We start from the raw sequence: 23,780 nt of genomic DNA, 5'->3' as shown, positions 1-23,780 counted from the left end.
TGTTGACCAATGGAAGAAATGGGCTCAGTATATAGAAGGTTCTGTATATGCTGACTCTAATTAAAAGTAAACAGTTGCAGCACTATAACCCCACTCAAGGGTGGCCCTGAAGGATAGCGATGAAGTGAAATCCTGCCAGTAGTCAGACAAGTAATGGACCTGTCATTTCACCTGGAATGAGAAACGACCAAAAGTACAAATGTACACCAATGTGTGGGTAGGAACTAACATTTAACAAAAATGGTCAGGGACTCAAAAAGAACACAACTGGAAAATCAGTAGCAAGGTGATATGGGCAAGAGTGTGTGGACAGACCTCTCCAAATGGGCACTGTGCCCAGAACAATTAGTAGAAGAGGATCTTAATAATCAGGAGGACAAGATGAGGCATTCTGTGGCTATTAGCTAGCATCTCTTCCCAGCCACCTTTGTCCTTACCACCTTTGTTTTCCTTACAACAAAAGGGTCATGGCAGCAAGGATGGAGGGAATACATGGGCTCAGCAACACAGACATCCATTCACCACGACTGATAGGATTACAACCCCTGTTGTATGCAAAATCTATCAATAGCAAAGACAGTGAACCCATGATATGACACCATCTCTAGGGCCTGGTGGCAAGTTGATTATACTAAGTCACTTCCATCATGGAAGGAGCAATGTTTCATTCTTACTACAGTAGACACTAACTCTGGGTATAGATTTACCTTCCCTGACCATAGTATTTCTGCTGAAATCACCATCTGTGAATTTACAAGACATCTTATTCATAATTACATAATCCACATAGCATTCCTTCTAACCAGGGAACTCAATTTATAGTGAATAAAATATGGAAATGGCCTCATTTCACTAATGTTCTGTGATAAAAGTTAATAGACCAGGGGCACCTCAGTCATGGAGCATGAGACTTTTGATCTTGGGGTTGTGAGTTCAAGACCCATGTTGGGTACAGAGATTACTTAAAAATAAAATTAAAAAAAAAAAAGTTAATAGACCAGTGATTTCACTTCTGGGTGTGTATATATATATATATTTTAAGATTTTATTTATTTGCGAGAGAGAGAATGAGAGACAGAGAGCATGAGAGGGAGGAGGGTCAGAGGGAGAAGCAGACTCCCTGCTGAGCAGGGAGCCTGATGCGGGACTCGATCCCGGGACTCTGGGATCATGTCCTGAGCCGAAGGCAGTTGCTTAACCAACTGAGCCACCCAGGCGCCCCTTCTGGGTGTATATTTAAAAGAACTGAAAGCAAGGTCTGAAGAGATATTTCCATGTTTATAGGAGGACTATTCATAATAGCCAAAAGGTAGAAGTGATCCAAAGGTCCTCAACAGATAAACAAAATGTAAATATTATTCAGCCTCAAAAAGGAAGGATTCCTGTCACATGCTATAACATGAATGAAACTTGACGTCCTTGTGCTAGGTGAAATAAGCCAATCACAAAAAGACCAATACTATATGATTCCACTATAAGAGGTGTCTAAAGTAGTCAAATTCATACAAACTGAAAGTAGAATGGTGGTTACTACAGGCTAAGAGTAAGGGGAGGAGGGGATACGATGGTTAGTTTTATGCATAAACTTGACTGGGACACAGATATTCAGTTACACATTTTTTCTGGGTGGGTCTATGAGGATGTTTCTGGATGAGACTGACATTTGGATCAGCAGACTGAGAAAGCAGATTACCCTCCCCAGAGCAGATGGGCCTCATCCAATCCACTGGAGGTCTGAATAGAATAAAAGGCCAAATAAGAAGGAATTCTTTCTCTCTGCCTGATTGTCTTCAAGTTGAGACATTGGTCTTCTCCTGCCTTTTGACTCAGACTTCGCCTGGAACTTACACCAGCAGCTCTCCTGGTTCTCAGGACTTCAAAATCAAACTGGAACTATACCATCAATCCTCCTGTGTCTCCAGCTTGCCAGCTGCAGGTGTTGGATTTCTTAGCCTTCATAATTGTGTGATTAATTAATGATCCCATTAGAGGAGTTGATCACTCTTACTGAAGTCACTTCCTTGGATTTTGCAAACTGAAACAACGAGCATGATGAAGTAGGCCAATTTTGGTTTGTAAGGGAGGTGAAAGAAGTAAGTGAGAAGTGGATTGGGAGGTGAGAGAAGTAAGCTAGAAGAATTTGGCAAATGACACCGAAGGAGACCTGTGTGCCGCTCTTATAAGCATCCTCAGCTTCTCAGTGACCCATAAATCTCCAGTTAAAAGGTACCAGCCATAAAATTAACAAGTCAGGAAACGACAGATGTTGGCGGGGATGCGGAGAAAGGGGAACCCTCCTACACTGTTGGTAGGAATGCAAGCTGGTGCAGCCACTCTGGAAAACAGTATGGAGGTTCCTCAAAAAGTTGAAAATAGAGCTACCATATGATCCAGCAATTGCACTACTGGGTATTTACCCCAAAGATACAAAAGTAGGGATCCGAAAGGGTACGTGCACCCCGATGTTTATAGCAGCAATGTCCACAATAGCCAAACTGTGGAAAGAGCCAAGATGTCCATCGGCAGATGAATGGATAAAGAAGAAGTGGTATATATATACAATGGAATATTATGCAGCCATCAAAAGGAATGAGATCTTGCCATTTGCAACGGCGTGGATGGAACCGGAGGGTATTATGTTGAGCGAAATAAGTCAAACAGAGAAAGACATGTATCATATGATCTCACTGATATGAGGAATTCTTAATCACAAGAAACAAACTGAGGGTTGCTGGAGTGGGGGGTGGGGTGGGGGGATGGGGTGACTGGGTGATAGACACTGGGGAGGGTATGTGCTCTGGTAAGCACTGTAAATTGTGCAAGACTGTTGAATCTCAGATCTGTACCTCTGAAACAAATAATGCAATATATGTTAAGAAAAAAAAAAAGAAGAAGAAGAAGGTAGCAGGAGGGGAAGAATGAAGGGGGGGAAATTGGAGGGGTAGATGAACCATGAGAGACGATGGACTCTGAAAAACAAACTGAGGGTTCTAGAGGGGAGGGGGGTGGGAGGATGGGTTAGCCTGGTGATGGGTATTGAGGAGGGCACATTCTGCATGGAGCACTGGGTGTTATGCACAAACAATGAATCATGGAACAGTACATCAAAAACTAATGATGCAATGTATGGGGATAATATAAGAATAAAAAAATTAAAAAAAAAAAAAAGATACCAGCCATGAGGTTCACAAGAACAATTAAAATTCTCAGGAAGATATCAGATCTAGGCCACAGTCCTTTATTAAAGAAGTAAAGAAGGAGAGAGGAGAGGAAAAGTCCAATTTATTGTACTGATCATCCTAAGAGCCGTCCCTGAGACTGCCCAATTCCTGGGTGATATATATATATATATATATATTTATACACCTAAAGGCATCAAAGGCTGTTGCTATTATTTCCCAGGGTCCTCCCCAGTAGAAAGAAAAAGAACACCTCTAGAGTATTACAAATGATTTCCTCAAGGAAGGAAAGGTTGAAGAAGGTCAGAGGGCTCTCAGTCAACACGAAAGTCAACCACCCTGAGGAGGATCCAAGACTGAGCCACAAGAAAAACTTTCTTTCAGGAACCTAAGGAAAGAAAAGTTACATTCTATATGTTTGCTAACATCCTCAGGCAGAGGTGAAACTGTATTAGAAGAAACACTCCAGGCAGAAAGGGTTCAAAGTGGGAAAGGATTTCTCCCCATACACACCCTCCTAGAAGAATTTTCACCAGAAAAGAAATGAGATATGAACAGCTGTTATGCTTCAATTTCAGTAGGAAGCAGAACTAGGAAATAAATGTCCCTGTTCAAGCAAATTGAGACTATCTTGCCCAATGATAGTAGATAATCCAGGTGGCATTTCTATGGCCCATGTAAGATTGTACATCTTTTCCACTTAAGGTCAATCTTCCTGATGACTCCGTATGGATTGCTACCCAAAAGGCTGCTATAATTTGGACTCCATGACTACCTTTATAACCTCAAAAATTAAAATGCAAATTAGACTTTTGACTTGATATTAATTCATTCACACTTTTGTTCATTAATATTCAACAAATATTTGCTGAGTGACTGCTTTATGCAAGGAATGATCTAGCTGCTTAAAGTACATTAGTAAATAAAAGGGACAAAGATCCTTGCCCTCTTGGAGCTTAGATATTGTGGGGATTAATTTTATGTGTCAACTGGACTGAGCTAAGGGATGCCCAGACAGCTGGCAAACATTTCTGGGTGTGTCTGTGAAGGTGTTTCTGAAAGAAATTAGCATTTGAATCAGTAGACTAAGTAAAGAAGATCTGCCCTCACCAGAGTGGTGAGGCAACCTATTGCCTCCCTATCCCCCCATCACAGACAAAATGGTGGAAGGAGGACAAATTCTCTCTTTCTTCTTGAGCTGGGTCTTCCATCTCCTCCTTCGGACCCCGGGAGCCGCGAGGTTCTCAGGTCTTTGGATTCAGACTGAATTACATCACTGGCTTTCCTGGGTCTTCAGTCTGCAGATGACAGGTCATGGGATTGCCCAGCCTCTATAACCATGGCAGCCATTCCTACATCTATCCTACTGGTTCTGCTTCTTCAGAGAATTCTGACTAACACAGATAAAATAAATGCACCGTGTAGTCTGTTAGAAATGTTGGACAGCAGCAAGTGCTCGGGGAAGAAAAAAAGTAGAGCAGAAAAGGGAAAGAGGTAGTGAGACAAGTGGCATGGGAATGAGTAGCGGGTAAGCTTCATGGAGGTGAGATCTGAGCATAGATTTTCAAAGACAAGAGAGGGGTGCCTGGCTGGCTCAGTCAGTAGAGCATGTGACTCTTGATCTCAAGGTTGTGAGTTCAAGCCCCACATTGGGGGCAGAGATTACTTAAAAAATAAAAAAACCTTTTAAAAATTTTTTTAAATAAATAAAATAAAAAGACGAGAGAGAGAGAGAGCCATGCAGACACATCTAAGTGAGGAACTTTCCAGGTGGAAAGAATGGCCAGCACAAAGGCCCCCGAGGCAAGAGCATGCTTGGTGTGCTCAAGAAACAACAGGAGGCCAGAGGGGCCGAAACAGAGAGGTACAACGGGACGTCAAAGGGGTGATAAAGGATAGGGGCAGACCACATTGGGTCTTGCAAGGCATTGCTAGCGCTTTGGCTTCTATGCTTAGTGAAATGCAGAGCCCAAGAAGATTTAAAGCAAAGGAATAACATGCTCTCACTTGGGTTTTCAAATGATCATTCTGGTGGCTACAGAGAAAACAGACTGCAGGGGGAGCAGGGTGGAAGGAGAGAACAGGGAGTCGGAGAGAGCAGTGTTGGAAGCACTAGGAAACAAGGTGTGAACTATCATACTGATCACCCTCGAGAAAATCCCGGTAAATCCTCTAAGTAAATAAATTCCTGAAGGTCTTACAATAACTGAAACTTTGCCTCATCTGCGACACGAAGATAAGCGGGGGGGTTACTGTTGCTTCACAAACATTTACCGTGGAAGACCACCAAGGCTGAAGAAGATGGGGAAGAGAATAGCTGGCAGCTACGATCAGCTCGGGACTAAAATTCACCCAAGAAAACAATTTTCATTCATCCCATTTTAAAAAGCAAGTAAAAACAAAAACAAACAAAAAATTGCAACCATCTACCATGGATTGCTTTTCCTGAATTGGGGAGTAGATACAGAGCATATCTTGAACTGAAAGGGAGGACGAGGTAATAAAAGGAAGTAAAGCACTGTTTGCCTACTGGCCATACTGCAGAGCTGAGGATCTCTCTGGAAAACCTTTCTGGAGGTAACTGAATTAATTTTGTAACAAATTCTAAGGCGGCCCTATCATCACATGGTAACACCCCGTTCCTATTTGAAATAGACTTTTTCTCAAAAACATATATACTGTGAGATGTATACATGTTTCTATCACACAGGCACACAAGGTAAGTTAGCCTAGGGTAAGTTTTTACATGACTTTATTTGTGAGGAACAAAATATTTGTTCATCTTCGTGGAGTGGAGCCAGGCCTGACACGGCAGACAATCTTAATTGTGCAGGTTCTTCCATAAAATATTAAGCAATGAAGCGTATTATTTATAGCCCTCCATGAAGTAATAAAACCCCACCCTGACTGTAAGCAGAAAGGGAGTCCATTAGGGTTTTACACAGCTGTCTCGTGGAAGCCCAGGGCCAGAGGGAAATCGGGTCCTAAGCAGCCCGGGTGCATCAGGAAGAGAGATGACACACTCTGAAGAGTTCATCAGAAGAGAATTTCATCAAGGTATTTCCAGAAGTGACAGGTTTTGTTAAATTATTTTAACAAACAATGTTTTGCTTGTAAAGGCTGACCTCTATAGACTGCATGATCTGGGCTCCTCTGCCCTCTGCCTCCCGGTTGGATTTGGACAGTGAGTGCACCTGCAGGAGATTAAGAGGGTGGAAGAAGAAAGAAGGAAAAGGGAAGAAAAGAAGGTTAGGGTATTTATTTCCTCTGTTCCCCCTGCTCCAGTGCATTCCCCATTTTTCAGCAGCCATAGCTCTCGTCAGGCAGGTCCTCTTCCACAAGTGTGGCTCGTATTGGACTATGGTGACAGTGTGCCCTCCACTGCATGCTGTAGGCTCAGGTGTGGTATTGGTTTCCCACTCTGGCTTGTTCTCGCGGTCTTATCCTACCTTTTTTTTTTTTAAGATTTATTTATTTGAGCGAGCACGTGCACACGAGTGGGGGGAGGGGCAGAGGGCGAGCATCTCAAGCAGACTCCCCACTGAGCGCAGAGCCTGATGTGGGGCTCAATCCCATGACCCATGAGATCATGACCTGAGCCGAAACCAAGAGTCGGATGCGTAACCGACTGAACGCCCCTGTCTTATCCTACCTTATTGGTTCTCTTATCCTGTCCACATTTCCATAAATATCTTGATTACATTCTCTTCAGAGAGTGCCATCTCTTCCTGCTGGCACGCTGCCTGACACGCTTACCTGCTTGAGACCCGATTTCACTCTGGCCCTGGGCTTCCATTAAACAGATCAGAGAACAATGTTTCTCGGTGGGTGAAAGAGTGAATAACCGGTACCATATGGAAACAAAAACCACTCTACAGCAATACAAAAATCACTAATTCACCATACAGTCCCTTTTCCAGAAACACTTTCTCTATAATATATAGGCTGTGCCTATATATGGGAAGCTAGGAGTTTAAAAAGGATGGTTACTAAAAGATGAAAAAGAAAAACTTTAAGAGTCTTTCTTCTTCTATAGGCTTAGCAATAGCCTGTGAGTTGCTTTATCAACTATTGCATTCTAAAATTCAAAAGAGATGTGGCAGTATTTTTATTTTTTTTAATTCAGCTCTGAAGAAACATTTAAAATAACACTGAAGTATAAGATATACTATGATAATAATTTAACAATTTTTAAAGTTCCTAACACCATTAAGCAATGACACATCTCAATAATAAAACAGTACCGTTGCAAAAGAAAATTTTATCCTCCAAAGGTTTAGCAAATATAATTGAACACTGGATTCTATATTTTTTATGTCACCCTTATACACCTTGGTTTTTCCACCGTAACAAACCACGAAACACTAATGCTTTGGGTAAAAGTTTAAAGTTTAAGAAAAGTTACAAGTTCATTTCATGAAATGACTGCTAAACTAGTATGAAGGATAAAAATAGACCCAAAAAAACAGATAGTAGCAAAACACACTAAATTTCTAACAGTTCACCAGCACAAATCTGCAGACCCATAAAGTAATAAGGGGCCTTGATCATATCCTTCTGCTTTTTCAAGCACAACACACTTTCTATAACTCACGCGTGCCAAATATCTGTTTGATTCCTTAAAAAAACAGAGTCCAGGAGCTCAGTGTTAAAGTGTAATGAATTTAATTTTACATGCCTTTTGAAGAGTACAACTGAGTCAGAAAACAACTAAACAATCAAGGCTGACGGTATGGCAAAAGAAAATTGAGATAGAGAAGGAAAAGTATTTAGGTCAAAGCTACTATTACACAAGTAATGGAATATACACCAAAAAAATTAAGGAAGTAGAAATCATGGAGAGTATTTGTTAACCAGCTAGTGCTTCTGATAGTTCCCCAAATGAGCCCACCTAAGATACAATTTTTGCAGTTCTTTATCTTATTAACCGTGCTAATACTAAAACGCAAACGTTTTACCTAAGCACTCTTCTCTGGAGCGTCTCTGTGTGGTAGTAGGAAGTGAAGGAGGAAACCAGCTTAGCATATTCACTGTGTTACAGGCTCTGTCCTACCCGACCTTTTGAATGCATGACCTTTAAGTTGTTGAAGGTTGCCTCAGAATTTGGCTCAGTTTGATGGAAACATCTGTTCCCCTTGCAGGTACACTGTAAGGACTTTTTTCTCAGTTGGATTCAGAACACAGCAAGTGAGCCCTTGTCTGTCCAATCATGCAGACCCCAACACTTGTAAATCAAGTTCTGCGAGGACAACAGCAGGTCCACATTCCGCCACCCTTTCTCAGCCAGCTAGGCCAACTGACTGCTGTGAGAACTGCTCTTATCATGTCATCAAATCGAAACATGTTGAGATGAGGGACTGTAAGAGACATCTGCAGAATTCCCAAAATGTAGTGACTTTGGAACATTGACAGATGCATCTGTCATTTTATACCTTCAACTAACCTGATGTCCACTGGCCCGACACAGTAAAGCTGTCCAAGATCGATTCCAATTCTTTCACGTTATTTTCACATGTCTCTACTAGAAAGGCCTGGTGCTTCTTAGCCTTTTAATTAAGAAAACAATTACACATAATAAGGTCACGTATTATAAGAGCTGCAGATTTGTGTGAGCATATATAGCACTGTTAACAAGCTAAAAATTTCTCCATTCAAATCCATTATTAATAAACCTCCTTCTGTCTTAATCAGACCTTTTACTTGGTTTAATGTAACTCTGTATAAGGTTTCGGTAACAATATACTGACGCCTTAGTGCCTGGCACTGTTTTATACATAATAATCCTTTTTATCCTCACAGCAATCCAAGAAGGAAGGGCTATTATTATCCCAACTTTACAGATAAGAAAACTGAGACAAAGAGGAATTAGGAAACACTTTAAAAGATCAAGGTTGCAGTACGTGGCAAATTGCCAGATGGTGGTCAAAAGTGCATACAGTATGACCATGCAGAAGGAACCGCAGAGGTCTACTCAGGAGGTAACGGTAGCGTAGGCTAGGGTCTGGGCTGTGAAAAGGAAACGGCAGGCGGGGGGGCGGGGGGGGGCCAGAATACTTAGAAGATGGAACAGCCAGGCCCTTGGTGACACTGCATTGGGTTAGACTACACTGATCGGATTAAATTGGATTAGATTTAATTGGATCAGACGGGATAGAATTGATGAGGTTGGGTAGATGCTCAGGTAAAAGGAAGAGTCAAGAGTGATCCCAAGTTTCAGGCTAGAAGAACTGGCAGATTTCAGTAGCACAGTGAGAACAGTGGTGGTAGAGGTCTTATTTTGGGTGTTTTTGTTTATTTACTTCCTTGTTTTTGGCAGAGAGTACAAAATCATGAATTCTGTTTCAATCACATTCCATTGGAAATACCTTTAAGACACTCACAGTACCAGCACAATGCAAGGCAAATAAGAGGTCCGAAATAAATATATTCGAATTAACAAAGAACAAATAAAATAGAAAAATATGGGAGGCAGCTGGACATAATGGTACAAAGCTCAGAAGAGAAGTCAGGAATGGGTTTGGGCATCACCTACAGATACTACCTGAGGCTTGCCTGGAGAGCGTTTGGCAGGAAGAGAAAAGAGCCTAGGACAAGGCCTTAAGGAACTCCAGAGCGCAACTAATGAATCATTGAACACTACATCAAAAACTAATGATGTACCACCACATGGTGGCTAACTGAATATAATTTTTAAAAAGTTAGAAAAGAAAAAACGAGCAAAGCAGATTGAAAAAAGAGGAAGAAAAACAGAAAAGTATAGTGTCATGAAAACCGAGAACACTTGAAGGACAGCATTGTTAATTATGTCAATGTCACAGAATATTCAAGCAAAATGGAGACTAAGAAGTATTCAATGGACTTAGAGGTCGTTGGTGACCTTGATGAAATCTGTTATAACTCAGACTGGAATAGGTTGAAGAAACAGTAAGCCTGAATTTTTTTTTGTCCTAATTGAGTGAGAGATAAGTCAGTGGAAATAGGAAGTTTAGACAACCCCTTCCTGGTAAAAAGGGAAGGAGAAATAAAGGGAAGTAACTGGAAAGAAGGATGAGGTTGAAGAAGAGTTTTGTTTTGTTTTTTTCAGTACATGAGAAACTCAAGCGTATTTCAAAGCTGATGAGGTGGGGGCACCTGGGTGGCTCAGTCAGTCAAGCGTCTGCCTTTGGCTCAGATCATGATCCTGGGGTCCTGGGATCAAGTCCTGCATCAGGCTCTCTGCTTGGCAAGGAGCCTGCTTCTCCCTCTCCCTCTGCTTGTCGCTCCCCCTGCTTGTGCGCACTCGCTCTCTCTCTCTCTCTCTGTCAAATTAATTAATTAATTGTCTCTAAAAGCCGATGAAGTGAAAGCACTAGTGAAAGAGTACTTACAGATCCAGAAGAAATGGGAGAAGAGATAATACAGGACAAAATTATATCCTTAAAACATATAAAACGAATAATGCTTTCTTAGATGTCTATTCTACAATCACATTTTTCAGAAAAGCTATCCACTTCACCTCCCTGACGATATCAATTCTATTAGATTCTTCACAGCAATTATCACAGTCATGGTTCTACATGTATTTGAATCGGTCTTTTGTTAGTGTCCATCTCATATAATTTAAGCTCCATGAGGGGAGATATGGTGGGGTTTTTGTCCTCCTCAGTGTATTCTCAGAACCTAGCCAATACCGAGTATCAAAAGCAATAGTTAAATCACAGCTTTTATATAAAACGAGTATCAAAAGCAATAGTTAAATCACAGTTTTTATATAAAATACAGAGTACATATGTATAATTGTGAATTCAAATAGGATCATAATATACATGCTGCTAGATAATTTACTTTTCTATTCTTATTCTGCCTTTGACATCGTTCCACATCTTATTTTTTAGTTTCATAGTCCTCCATTGTTTAGATGTACCATTAATTAATTTAACCAGTCCACTACTGTTAAAATTTCCAGTATTTTTTGCTATTAGTGATAATAGTACAATAAACATCCTTGTATGTGTGCTCGTATATCTTTGCATAAACATGCAAGCATACCTACTCAATAAAATGTTAGAAATAGATCTGATGGGTAAAAGGGTATGTACACCTATTTTCAGACAATTATTACCAAATTGCTCTCCAAAGAGTCCTACCAATATACACTACCACATACAGTGTAAGTACTTATTTCTCACTATCTTCCCAATGGTAAGCATTAGCAACTTATTTTAATGTGCATTTTTTTAATTTTAACTAAGATTAAGGATCTTTTCATATGTTGACTAGCCACCTGAACCTTTTCTCCTGTGAACACCTTTTCACATCACCTGCCCATTTTTACACTACATTGTCTGTATTAACCTTAGTGATTTACAATAGTCCTTTCTAAATTATGGAAAAAATCCCTTTGTCATACATGTTGCAAATCATTATTGCCAATTTGTCACTCGCCTTCTAACTATATTCATAAAAACAAAATTGAATTTTTTTAAGTGACCAAATTTATCAATAATTTGTTTTGGAACTTCTAGATTTTGTGTCAGACTTTCTTTACTCCAAGATTATAAAATACTTAATTCTCTTTTTCTTCCAGTGCTTTTTCACCTTTTTTTTTATGGTTCTTTGATCAATCTAGAATTTGTTTAATATAAGCAATATGGCAGGGACTTAGTTGTATTATTTCCTCTTATGTATATCCAGTTATGTGAAAACTCTGGGATAATTTACATCTCTAAAACACTGATTTGGGGGTGCCTGGGTGGCTCAGGTGGTTAAGCATCTGCCTTTGGCTCAGGTCATGATTCCAGGGTCCTGGAATCAAGCCCCGCATCAGGCTCTCTGCTCAGGGAGGTGGGGGGTTGCTTCTCCCTCTGCAGCTCCCCCTGCTTGTGCTCTCTTGCTCTCTCTCTCTCTCAAATAAATAAATAAAATCTTTAAAAAAAATAAAACACTGATTTGACATACTGTGATATTTTGATTTATAGTAAGAAATATAGATCTGGTCTTCATCCATGGTTCCTGGCACATAGCTCCTAAAACCCTTGTAATTTCCTTTCTAAGAGCCACAAGTCCATCTTTTATTATAATATTTAGTTTTGTTCCCAGTTCCTGAAATAACTTCAGAGTCATAAAGGTGAAAGGGATGTGTTTTGTTATTCACAGCAATCTCTTTTAACCACACCTCACTTTATGTTAATACCCGAGAGGGCAGTGGGTCCATGGGCATGCACACAGCCTGACAGACTGTTAGGGATGACTGTAGTATATTATTTAAGATTCAGTCAGTCTTTGGTTGTGTGTAAGGCCTTTGTGCCAGTGAGGCTTCCACTCTGTTGATGCATCTGCATGTAGCTTGGGGCATGCTTTCAGGTCTGCCCCACATCCTGCTTTGATTGCTCCTGAATGGATGCAGCCTACCACATGCACATAGCCTTCCCAACCCCCCACTCAGCTGCGACCCCGTGAGGGCTCCTCTTGCCTGTCTCTTTCTCTAGTTTTCTCTTTTAAACTTCTAGCTTCCGGGTTATTTTATTCTATCATAGAGGTACCAGGTTTCTCTTAATTGCTCTTCACCAAGATTTGTCTTGTTTTCCACAATGCCCTTCAATGTGTTCTCCACTCTCTAGTCCAAGTAAGCTCAGTCTCCTCAAGCAGAGGAGACTCTTTCCCCTTAAAACCAGCCTGCCTTTCCTCCTGGGCAGAACACTTATGCCACCCAAATCCAAACTTGGGGGTGGAGACCCACTTTTTCCACAGCAACAATTCTGTTCTCTAAGTAGCCATTGGGGGGTTGCAATCCCTGGTCTTCTGGGACAGGAGCAGTTGGCCCCACCAATTTTCTTGGCCTGCCAAGACTGGGGTAGAGCTTCTACATTACAAGTGAGGTCTGGGTGGAGGAAGAGCAATCTGGTCCTCTCACCCAGGCCTGCCTGGAATAGAATTGCTGCAACACAGGGCTCTAAGGGATGAGATATTCCAGCAGTTTGCCTCTCCCAGGAAGAAAACATAGCCCCAGCCTGAAAGCCAAGGAGAAAGGAAGCGCCCATCTTCTTGGCTACAGCCGCCCAGAGTACAGCTTCTGTAACAGGGAGCAGGGTGCAAAGGGGATTATGGAACAGAACATCACTCAAATGCCACAGATTCTCACAGCTCTTACTGAAAATTAGAGAAGTCTCTGCTCAGATCTTTTGTCCATTTTTCAAGTGGATTTTATTATTAAATTATAAGAGGTCTTCATATATCTTGGATAAAATTCCTTTATCAGATACATGATCTGCAAATATTTTCTCTCATTCTGTGAGCTGTCTTTTTATTTTTCTGATGCTGTCCTTTAAAGTCTTTTAATTTTGATGATTAGTAGATTTACTTAAATGATATTTTCTCCTTTGCCCTTGGGACAATTTCCAGAGCTTTATATGATTGTTGTTGTTTTTTTTAATTCTTCATCAGTGAAATTATTGTTTTGCTAGGTAGAGAGTTCACCAAGCTCCTTATACCATCATTCCAGAGGTTCTTCCTTACAATATGTTTTAATATCCTAAAGGTTTAGTGTCCTAGGTCTTCTTATTCAGTATTTTCCTAGTATTATCATATAATTATATCTCCAAAAGAACACCAGCATCACATTCACAAGTTACATGCAAACTCACACACACAAAAATTCCCCTCCGTGACTTCAATATATATATATATATTGGTTAGGCAACCAACTTTTGATTTTGGCTCAGGTCATGATCTCAGGGTCTTGGAGCTGAATTCCCGGAGCCCCAAGTTGGGCTCTGCACTCAGCAGGGAGTCTGCTAGAGATTCTCTCTCTCTCTCTCCCCTGCCCCTCCCCCACTCATCTTCTCTCTCTCTCTCTCCCCCCCAAATAAAAATAAATAAATAAATCTTTCAAAAAAAAAACCTGTAGGATAAAAGGACCCACTTCTTTTTGCCTTGGACATAATCCACATGAAGAGTTTTTACCCTAGCAATAAAAGCCTCTTTATGCTCTGTTGGGTAACCAGATGATGTTTAGATTAACATTTATTGATTACTCGCCATGAACCAAGGACTACTTTAGATGTCATAATGAATCTACAACCAGTGTAGACAGGGGACTAAAAATATAAAAATATTCAAAGAAAGTACAGGAAAATGTGTGACTGACAGACCTTAATGTATTTTAAGAGGAGTCAAGGTTGTTTATAAAATACCTTCAACCAGAAAGCACAATGAGATGACAAAGATCTACATTATATTTCCACCCTGGTATACCATATCTCACACACTGCTAAAATGAATGAATTTCTGGCTTAATCTAATGTGTCATTCTCTTTGTTTCTTTCGTATCTTTCTTTGACCCTACAAAGACACATCCCTCACTTTTTTACTAACCATGCATGAATATCACAAATGGATATGCATGTAAATAAAAATTTCTAAAACCAGCTCTTGAAAAAATATATAAAATGTTATGCAAATATTCCTATCTAGAAATTGGGAAATGGGCGCTGCTGATCTGCAGTGGAAAAAGTTGACTCAAGCCCTAAATAACAGTAAAAGTAGTTAACGGACACTGCTAATAAGGCTAAAAAGAGTAGAAAAAAATAAATAAGTAAAAAAATAAATACTTTTATTTAATCAGTAAGTTTTTTAAATGAAATTTGCACTTTAAACATAGGTTGAACTTTTGTAGCAGTGATACATAATCCTTATAATTTCTGAACATTTTTTAACTCAAGCTTTAAAATCTTTGATTCAAATATATTTTAAGCCATTATGAAGGAATTCTGAGTAAAAATGGGGGAGCATCAGAACCTATAATCAGCATCACATACTTGGTCTCACCTTTTCATCATATCTTCCACCTAAAAACCATTACATACTCAGTACATTTGTAGGACACAAGGAGTCTGCTCGGCTGAACTGAATTTGATCTGGTCAGCTTTCATGGTCATCCCTATCTGCAGCTTCCCTCAATCCTATTAATGATAACTAGTATCTCTTACTTCTTCATAGAAGTTTACTATTTCTTTCCCTCCTTGTTTTGCTTGCCTATGCTCCTTCCATGGATGTCAGTATTCTGTGGTCCCAACTGCTCATTTCATAAGATGAAATGCCATCCTCCCTTATGTGGCTTTACAATTAGTTTATTTTTCTATAGATGCTATTCTCCAGTCTGAATATGGACCTTGACAGATAAACATCTCTTTCTCTATTTCTCTCCCTGTCTCTGTCTCTTTCTCACACACACACACACACACACACACACTTTATTTTTTTCCAGGTCAAAGATGAGATTGAATATTCAAAACTTAATCATTTATATAAGAATAAATTTCAAAAAAAGAGGAAAAAAATAAATTTCAAAAAGCTTACTAAAAAAGACTTATGCCCACATTATAAATTTAGAAAGCCAGCCATATAATGAACATTTAAACACACAGATACACATATACACACTTGGTGAGTACTATTTAATAGTTATAAATTTTTAAGGGCCACTAAGAAAGACAGAAAGTGATTTTTATATTAGCAAAAACAATGTTCATATACAAATACTACTCCTATTCTGGAGGAATCAATTATTTTTTAGTAAAAAATCAGAATAGAATATTTATTAGCCTATAAGTTTTGAATACCTCCTGCAAAATCAGAGACACGTTATTCTAAAGCAAATCTAACAGATCATTTGAAGCAAAAATATTATCAAGAAACATTAACTTTACCACAAAGTATAGCAATCAAAGTGCTTTCCAAAATCTTATCTAATGCTAACAATCATTGTATTATATAATCAGTTAAACCCCCAGAGTATAGGGAGAAAACATACACTTGACCATTTTCAATCACAAGTTCTTTAGAGAATAAAATATTCTTTGAACAAAACCTCATGAGAACTAGAATTCCCTTTTCAATATATGGTCTCTCCTAGAGCTGTAACTAAATATTACTGAGTGGCAGAAAAACAAATCTCAAGAAATGATGGACTTAAAAAAATTTCATTGTAGAAAGCACAAAGCAAATCCTAATAATACCAATTTTAAAATGATAGCTCCCCTGCTTCGAGAGAAGCAAATATAAATACTCACAGTAATGACTAAAAGACCCAACTGGATATGTTGAGCCTCTGATGGACTTTAATAAGCATAATCACTAAGCAACTTAAATTAGAAAGTCAGTTTTATTTAGTAGTTGATTAAATCATTATTAAATTCATAGATTGTGAAATTAATAGTTCAATTTTAATCAAAACTTTTTAAAGTCAAATTCGATAGTGTATAACACAGAACACAAAACTAATTTTGTTAAATCTTTAGATGTCCTCTATTTAAATTCTATTAATTATGGCATTAAATATAATAACAACATGCCATTCATTTACCAATCATATCTTTCAAACCCATACATTGAATAGGAGATTTTTCATTAATATAAAAGTAAAATTAAAGTCATCTGGGGGCGCCTGGCTGGCTCAGTCAGCTAAGTGTCTGCCTTCAGCTCAGGTCATGAACTCAGGGTCCTGGGATCGAGCCCCCGCTTCTCCCTCTCCCTCTGCTCCACCCCAATGCTTGTGCTCTCTCCCTCCCTCTCTCTCTCTCAAATAAATAAATAAAATCTTTAAAATATAATAAAATGAAGGGGGGAAATCGGAGGGGGAGACGAACCATGAGAGACTATGGACTCTGAGAAACTGAGGGTTCTAGATGGGAGGGGGGTGGGGGGGATGGGTTAGCCTGGTGATGGGTATTAAAGAGGGCACGTACTGCATGGAGCACTGGGTGTTTACGCAAACAATGAATCATGGAACACTACATCAAAAACTAATGATGTAATGTATGGTGATTAACATAACAAAATAAAATTTTAAAAAAATTTTACAGGTTGTAAGATCAGACACACACACACACACAAAATATAATAAAATTTTAAAAAGCCATCTGGGTTTATATTTCTTAAATACCAACAAAGGACTCAACATACTCAGTTTGGACCTTTCCAAAATTATGTTCTATATTTGTATTATATCTCCCAAAACAGGGGAGCTATCACTTTCCAACTGGTTTATTAACACTTCATGTATCCTGACCCCCTCCAGCTCTAAAAAGCTTAGTTACACACTTAGTTATACTAAGTTATACAACTATTATTTTTAAGTCTCAAAACTTCCTGAAGTCTTTGCATATTATTAATAACCCCATGATCTCACTAGTAAACCTACAGAGGAAAGTGGCTTTATTTTTCTCTTGCAATGCAACAGAGAAAATAAAGACTAAGACTTGAATAATGACCATGAACATGACCTAGACTGGAAAACAATCTGTTACCTCAAAGGGAGAGAAAAATTATCCATAGGTAATTTATGCTTCCCAACTATATTCTATAAAATGCTTAAACTAGGGGCGCCTGGGTGGCTCAGTCGTTAAGCGTCTGCCTTCGGCTCAGGTCATGATCCCAGGGTCCTGGGATCGAGCCCCACATCGGGCTCCCTGCTCTGTGGGAAGCCTGCTTCTCCCTCTCCCACTCCCCCTGCTTGTGTTCCCTCTCTCGCTGTGTATCTCTCTGTCAAATAAATAAATAAAATCTTTAAAAAAAAATGCTTAAACTATTATGTTCAAAAGACATATAAGTGTGGGAAATACACACTGAAGTACATGGGATCGTGAGATGTCATTAAAACAGTTTCATTTCCAAAAGCAAAAGGTAAAATCTTCCTCTTAAGTCATTTTCTCTTCAGTCAAAACCAATTATGAATTCAAAGCAAATATAATAATAGCCAGCTTTAAGGATACAAAATTAGAAAAACTTGATTTTTTTATGGTTCCAAATTTTTAATTTGACAGATTTCTCTTTTGAGAAAAATTTTTGAAAAACTTTCCCCCCACCCCAAAGCCACTAATCTATTGGAAAAAAAAAAAAAAACAATAAAGGATATGTACAAGAAAAATATATTTAGGAAAAGTGCTAGATGAATTTTTTATAAAAAAGAAAAACACTGTACTTACTATGTAAAGTAACAGTATTTCCATTAAATAAAATTTCATTAAATAATTCTTAAATTTCATATTATGGCCAGGTAAAGTGATAGAGAACAACAGTTCTAATCAGAAAACAGAACAAGTTAGAAAGCTCATTATAGGGAATGGGGGGAAAAAAGAGGAGCAAAAGAAACAAAGATGGAAGAAAATAAGACATAAAGCTATGGATTTAAGAGACATGAAAAATAGGAAAGTATAGTTAGGTTAAAGCATATAAAACTGTAGAACACTTAGGTGCAACCTGAATCATCAGCTCTTCAGCAAGGAACTATTATTCACGGATCTGCAACATCCATCAAGCTTTGCAGAAACAATTAGTCTTCAATCTTCCACACTATGATCAGAACAATAGTGCTTCATAGGATGAGGCCCAAACAAGCCAACAGAGGTTGCCCATGAGCTGCAACTTGCCTTATTTCAGTCAGACCAGTGTGCCAAATCGTAAAAGTTGAAAAAGAAAAACGTATTAGCACCAAGTGAAATTTTTTCATCACCAAGCACAGTACCCTCCATGGTGAATTAAGCCAATCTTCTTTTATTTGTATCTAGTCACTGGAATGCTAGAAGGCCAAATTAGGATGAATTCATGCAACCTATATTGGTGACTGTCTCCCCTGTGGCATTCTTAGTTATAACTCTGGCTAACTTTCCAAATACAGGGTCTATAAGAAAGAAGACCAAATCCGTGACTCAGTCAATGGCTCTGACATGTTTTTCTCCACCACTGATTCACCTCCTGAGCCAGGAGTCAAGAGGTAGGATAGCCCGTGAAATTTAGGGCAGCACCTAAGAGTGGACAGGCAATGAACAGAGAGCCCAAACTTCCTAAAACTCCACATCCAAAATACTCAAACTACAAATGCAACCAAACAGTGAACAATAGTATCAGTCCCTGAATCAGAACACATTGAGTATCTTGGGTTGGATGAAGACCACATATAACATTAGATCATTTGAAAGGGATAGAGTTTAATTTGTAACCCATCACCACCTTTGATCTGGGCAGCAGTGATTTGACCACCACTTCCTAATATAACCTGGAGTGTCCATCTTTTTTTGACAGGAGAAAAAATATTCATTTTCTTCAATAACTGATATCACTAAGAGTTGAAAGTGAAGTAGCCAAGTCTCTGCAGAAGGGATTCATGTGGGGATAAGACAAAGAAGACACGGGGTGTTACTCTAGATGCCACGCCCTCCCTCTTGGGATTCCCAGCAAACTGCAGAATAGCAGTGTGCCGCATCAGCCAAATACATGCATCCAATGAATGTTTAGGGGGGCAAGCACTACAGTGGAATCTTCATTGTATGTACAATGAATTACATGAACCTCAATGCATTCACAATCTCTTGGGAGAGATAATACACGTCAGATGTGGGTGAGTGTTACGCTAAACTATGATGAAGATGCTAACTAAGTATGAAAGAAACACAAAGTTGGGGGGCAACTGGGTGGCTCAATCAGTTAGGTGTCTGCCTTTGGCTCAGGTCATGATCTCAGGGTGCTGTGACTGAGCCCCATGTCAGGCTCCCTGCTCAGTGGGGTGTCTGCTTCTCCCTCTCCCTCTGCCCCTCTCCCCCAATTGTGCTCTCTCTCTGCTCTCAAATAAATAAAACCTTTAAAAAATTTTTTTAAAAAGAAACACAAAGTTGGGAAAAGGCAAAATTCTGACTAGGGAGAGTGGGGAAAGAGGGAATCATGGAAGGCTTCACAGATTGCAAGCTGTCAGAGTGGGGCATTACAGGATACATAGGAGTTTACTAATGGAACAAAAGAAAAGGAGCAGCTCAGTCCATGTGGGTCAAAAACATGAACAGCCTGAACGAAAGCAAGAAGATACGAAAATATACAATGTGTTTAGGAAGCCAAGAGTACCCTAGGGGGCTGAAGCAAGAGAGAGGACAGTAGACACAGAAGAAGCTGGAAGAATTAACATGAAGCCACAAAGAAAGGGGCCTTAGATTATATGGCAAGAAGCTGAACTTCATTCTGAAAACAACAAGGAGACATTGATGGTTGTTTAATAAAGTGAGGATGACAAGATCAGATCAATATCTCAGGAAGACAAATGTGGTGATGGTATGAAAGCTGGATGATTGGGGAATGGAAACAAAATGATCAGGTACAAAATGACTACAACTTACAACCCCTGATCTCCCTCTCACCTAGGTAACAATGAGGAAAGAAAGAAAGGAAGGAAGGAAGGAAGGAAGGAAGGAAGAAAGAAAGAGAAAGAAAGAAAGAAAGAGAGGAAGGAAGGAAAGAAAACCCCTGAATAAATTCTAAAATAGTCTATAATTGAGTTTTCACTAATTCAATTAGTTTCCCCGATTTCCCAATGTTTCTAAAGAAGAGAGGTTTTACTACATACAATTTGTTGTAATCAGCATCTCTGGTTTTGAAATTTTACATCAATGGCACTAAAATTACTTTCATGCTATTATCTCATGGCATGTAGTGGGGGGAAGGGGGGAAACCTGTTAAACATCAAATTTGACCCAATAAAGTAATTGCCATAGGGTTTTCTTTTTTATCCTTACCATTACAAGTTCTTCCTGTAATTCACTGCAACTTTTTTCATTATACTGGAGTCTCTTTGAAAGGTCTATAATTACTTTCTTCTGTTCCTCGATCTCTTCATTTAGTTTCTTGTTTTTGGAGACATACTCTCTTTCTAATCTGAAAAAAAGTGTTAGAGCAGATTTTTCAAATATGGTTTTATAAGTCCTATTATAATGCTTTAACGCGACTGGCAGATGTATTATCTATCATGTTTTTGTGCCAAAGGCCACCTCTCATTTTTTTCAAACAAAAAGGATTGCATAGTCTTAAATGGAAGACTTTAAAGGAATAATACCTCACCCATTTCATTAGCAGATATTTTACTACGCCCAAGGTTATAAACAAAATCTATTTGGTTAGTGTTGATTTGGTCTCACCATTATTTTTGATGAACAAAACCCACCCACCATAGTTCAATTAGCTCAGAAACTGCCTCAAGACAGAAAAGTTTCTAACAAAAAATTTTCAAATTAAACTATAACATTAGAAACGGAACAAATGTTTTATTCCTGAATGTCCATGCAAGTGGAACTAATGTGATGGAGAATGGAAAATCCAAAAGAAAGAATCATCAAAAATCATTCACATTCACTGTGAAAACACATGAAATTCTTTACTTTTGGGGGTTTTTTTTCAAGTTTTTATTTAAATTCCACTTAGTTAACATACAGTGTAATATTAGTTTCAGGTGTAGAATTTAGTGATTCATCACTTCCATACAATACCCAGTGCTCATCACAAGTGCTTTCCTTAATGCCCATCACCCATTTAACCCATTCCCCTGCCCACCTCCGCCTCCCATCAGGAACCTTCAGTTTGTTCTCTATGGTTAAGAGTCTCTTATGGTTTGTCTCCCTCTCTTTTTTTCCCCCTATGTTCATCTGTTTTGTTTCTTAAATTCTACACATAAATGAAATCATATGGGGCACCTGGTGGCACTGTAGGTTGGGCATCTGACTCTTGGTTTCAGCTCAGGTCATGATCTCAGGGTTGTGAGATCGAGCCCCACATCCGGTTCCATGCTCAGCATAGAGTCGGCTTGAGATTCTCTCTCCCTCCCCCTCTGCCCCTCCCATTCATGCATGCTCTCGCTCTCGCTCTCGCTCTCTCTCTCTCTCAAATAAATAATCTTTTTTTAAAAAAAGAAAAAGAAGTTGCTACAGACGATGTCAAAGAGGTGACTATGTTCTCCTCTAGGATTTTGATGGTTTCCTGTCTCACTTTTAAGTCTTACATCCATTTTTAATTTATTTTTGTGTATGGTGTAAGAATGTGGTCCAGTTTTATTCTTTTGCATGTTGCTGTCCAGTTTTCCCAACACCATTTGTTGAAGAGACTATCTTTTTTTCATTGAATTTTCTTTCCTGCTTTGCCAAAGATTTGTTGACCATCCAGTTGTGGGTTTTCTATTTCTGGGTTTCTGGGTTTTCTATTCTGTTCCATTGATTTATGTCTGTTTTGGAGCCAGTACCACACTGTCTTGATCCCTATAGCTTTTTAATATAACTTCAAGTCCAGAATTGTGATGCCCCCAGTTCTACTTCTCTTTTTCAAGATTTCTTTGACTATTCGGGGTCTTTTTTGATTCCATACAAATTTTAGGATTGTTTGTTCTAGCTCTGTGAAAAATGCTGGTGGTATTTTGGTAGGGATTATATTAAATGTGTAGATTTCTTTGGGTAGGATAGACATTTTAACAATATTTGTTCTTTCAATCCATGAGAAGTGGAATGTTTTTCCATTTCTTTGTGTCATCTTTGATTTCTGTCTTAAGTGTTTTACAGTTTTCAAAGTTCATTAAGTTTAATCCTAAGTATCTTATGGTTTTTGGTACAATTGTAAATGGGATCGATTTCTCGATTTTTCTTTCTGCTGCTTCATTATTGGTGTATAGAAATGCAACAGATTTCTGAATGTTGATTTTATATCCTGAGACTTTACTGAATTCGTGTATCAGTTCTAGCAATTTTTCGGTGGAGTCTTTCAGGTTTTCTACATAGAGTATCATGTTATCTGTAAAGAGTGAATGTTTGACTTTCTTCCTTGCCGATTTGGATGCCTTTTATTTCTTTTTATTGTCTGAAGGCTGAAGCTAGGACTTCCAGTGAAAGAAGTGGTTAGATTAAATAACAGTGATAAGAATGTACATACCTATCTTGTTCCTGACCATATAGGAAAAGCTCTCAGTTTTTCCCCACTGAGGATGATATTAGCTGTGGGTTTTTCATATATGGTCTTTATTATGTTGAGGTGTGTTGCCTCTATCCCTACTTTGTTGAGGACTTCTCTCAAGAATGGATGCTGTACTTTGTCAAATGTTTTTTCTGTATCTATTGAGAAGATCATATGGTTCTTATCCTTTCTCTTATTAATGTGGTGTATCATGTTGATTGACTTGCAAATACTGAACCACCGTTGCAACCCAGGAATAAATCCCACTTGATCGTGGTGAATGATTCTTTTAATTTAGTGTTGGATTTGATTTGCTAGTATTTTCTTGAGAATTTTTACATCCATGTTCATCAGGGATATTGGCCTATAGATCTCTTTTTTAGTGGAGTCTTTTTCTGGTTTTGGAATCAGGGTAATGCTGACCTCATAGAATGAGTTTGGAAGTTTTCCTTCCATTTCTATTCTTTGAAATAGTTTGAGAAGAATAGGTATTAAGTTTTCTTTCAATGTTTGGTAGAATTCCCCTGTGAAGTCATCTGGCCCTGGACTTTTGTTTGTTGGAAGATTTTTGATTACTGATTCAATTTCTTTGCTGGCTATCAGTCTGTTCAATTTTTCTATTTCTCCCTATTTCAATTTTGGTAGTTTATATGTTTCTAGGAACTTACCCATTTCTTCCAAATTGTCCAATTTATTGACATACAATTTTTTCATAATATTCTCTTATAATTGTTTGTATTTCTGTGGTTTTGGTTGTTATTTCTCCTCTCTCATTCGTGCTTTTATTTATTGGTTCCTTTCTCTTCTTTTGGATAAGTCTGGTGATGGATTTATCATTTTATCAATTTTTTCAAAGAACCAGCTCCTGGT

General features: G+C 38.8%; 1 protein-coding gene across 1 annotated transcript in view; it reads right to left on the bottom strand.

The window, feature by feature from the left end:
* The window catches only part of CCDC171 (coiled-coil domain containing 171), a 304,666-nt gene that overhangs the window by 194,849 nt on the left and 86,037 nt on the right, over positions 1–23,780 (bottom strand). The window contains exons 10-11 of the mRNA XM_064580122.1: positions 20,717–20,855; positions 8,623–8,725 (exon numbers count right to left, since the gene is read on the bottom strand). Of these exons, the coding sequence (XP_064436192.1) occupies positions 8,623–8,725; positions 20,717–20,855 (242 nt within the window). The remainder of the gene's footprint in view (positions 1–8,622; positions 8,726–20,716; positions 20,856–23,780) is intronic.

This window comes from Mirounga angustirostris, unplaced genomic scaffold (genome assembly GCF_029215605.1).
Source record: "Mirounga angustirostris isolate CCGP_5_RB_7025 unplaced genomic scaffold, mMirAng1.0.hap1 SCAF_15, whole genome shotgun sequence".
Taxonomy (NCBI): domain Eukaryota; kingdom Metazoa; phylum Chordata; class Mammalia; order Carnivora; family Phocidae; genus Mirounga; species Mirounga angustirostris.
The sequence above is the reverse complement of the archived record's forward strand: the minus strand, read 5'-3'. Positions and strand labels throughout refer to the sequence as shown.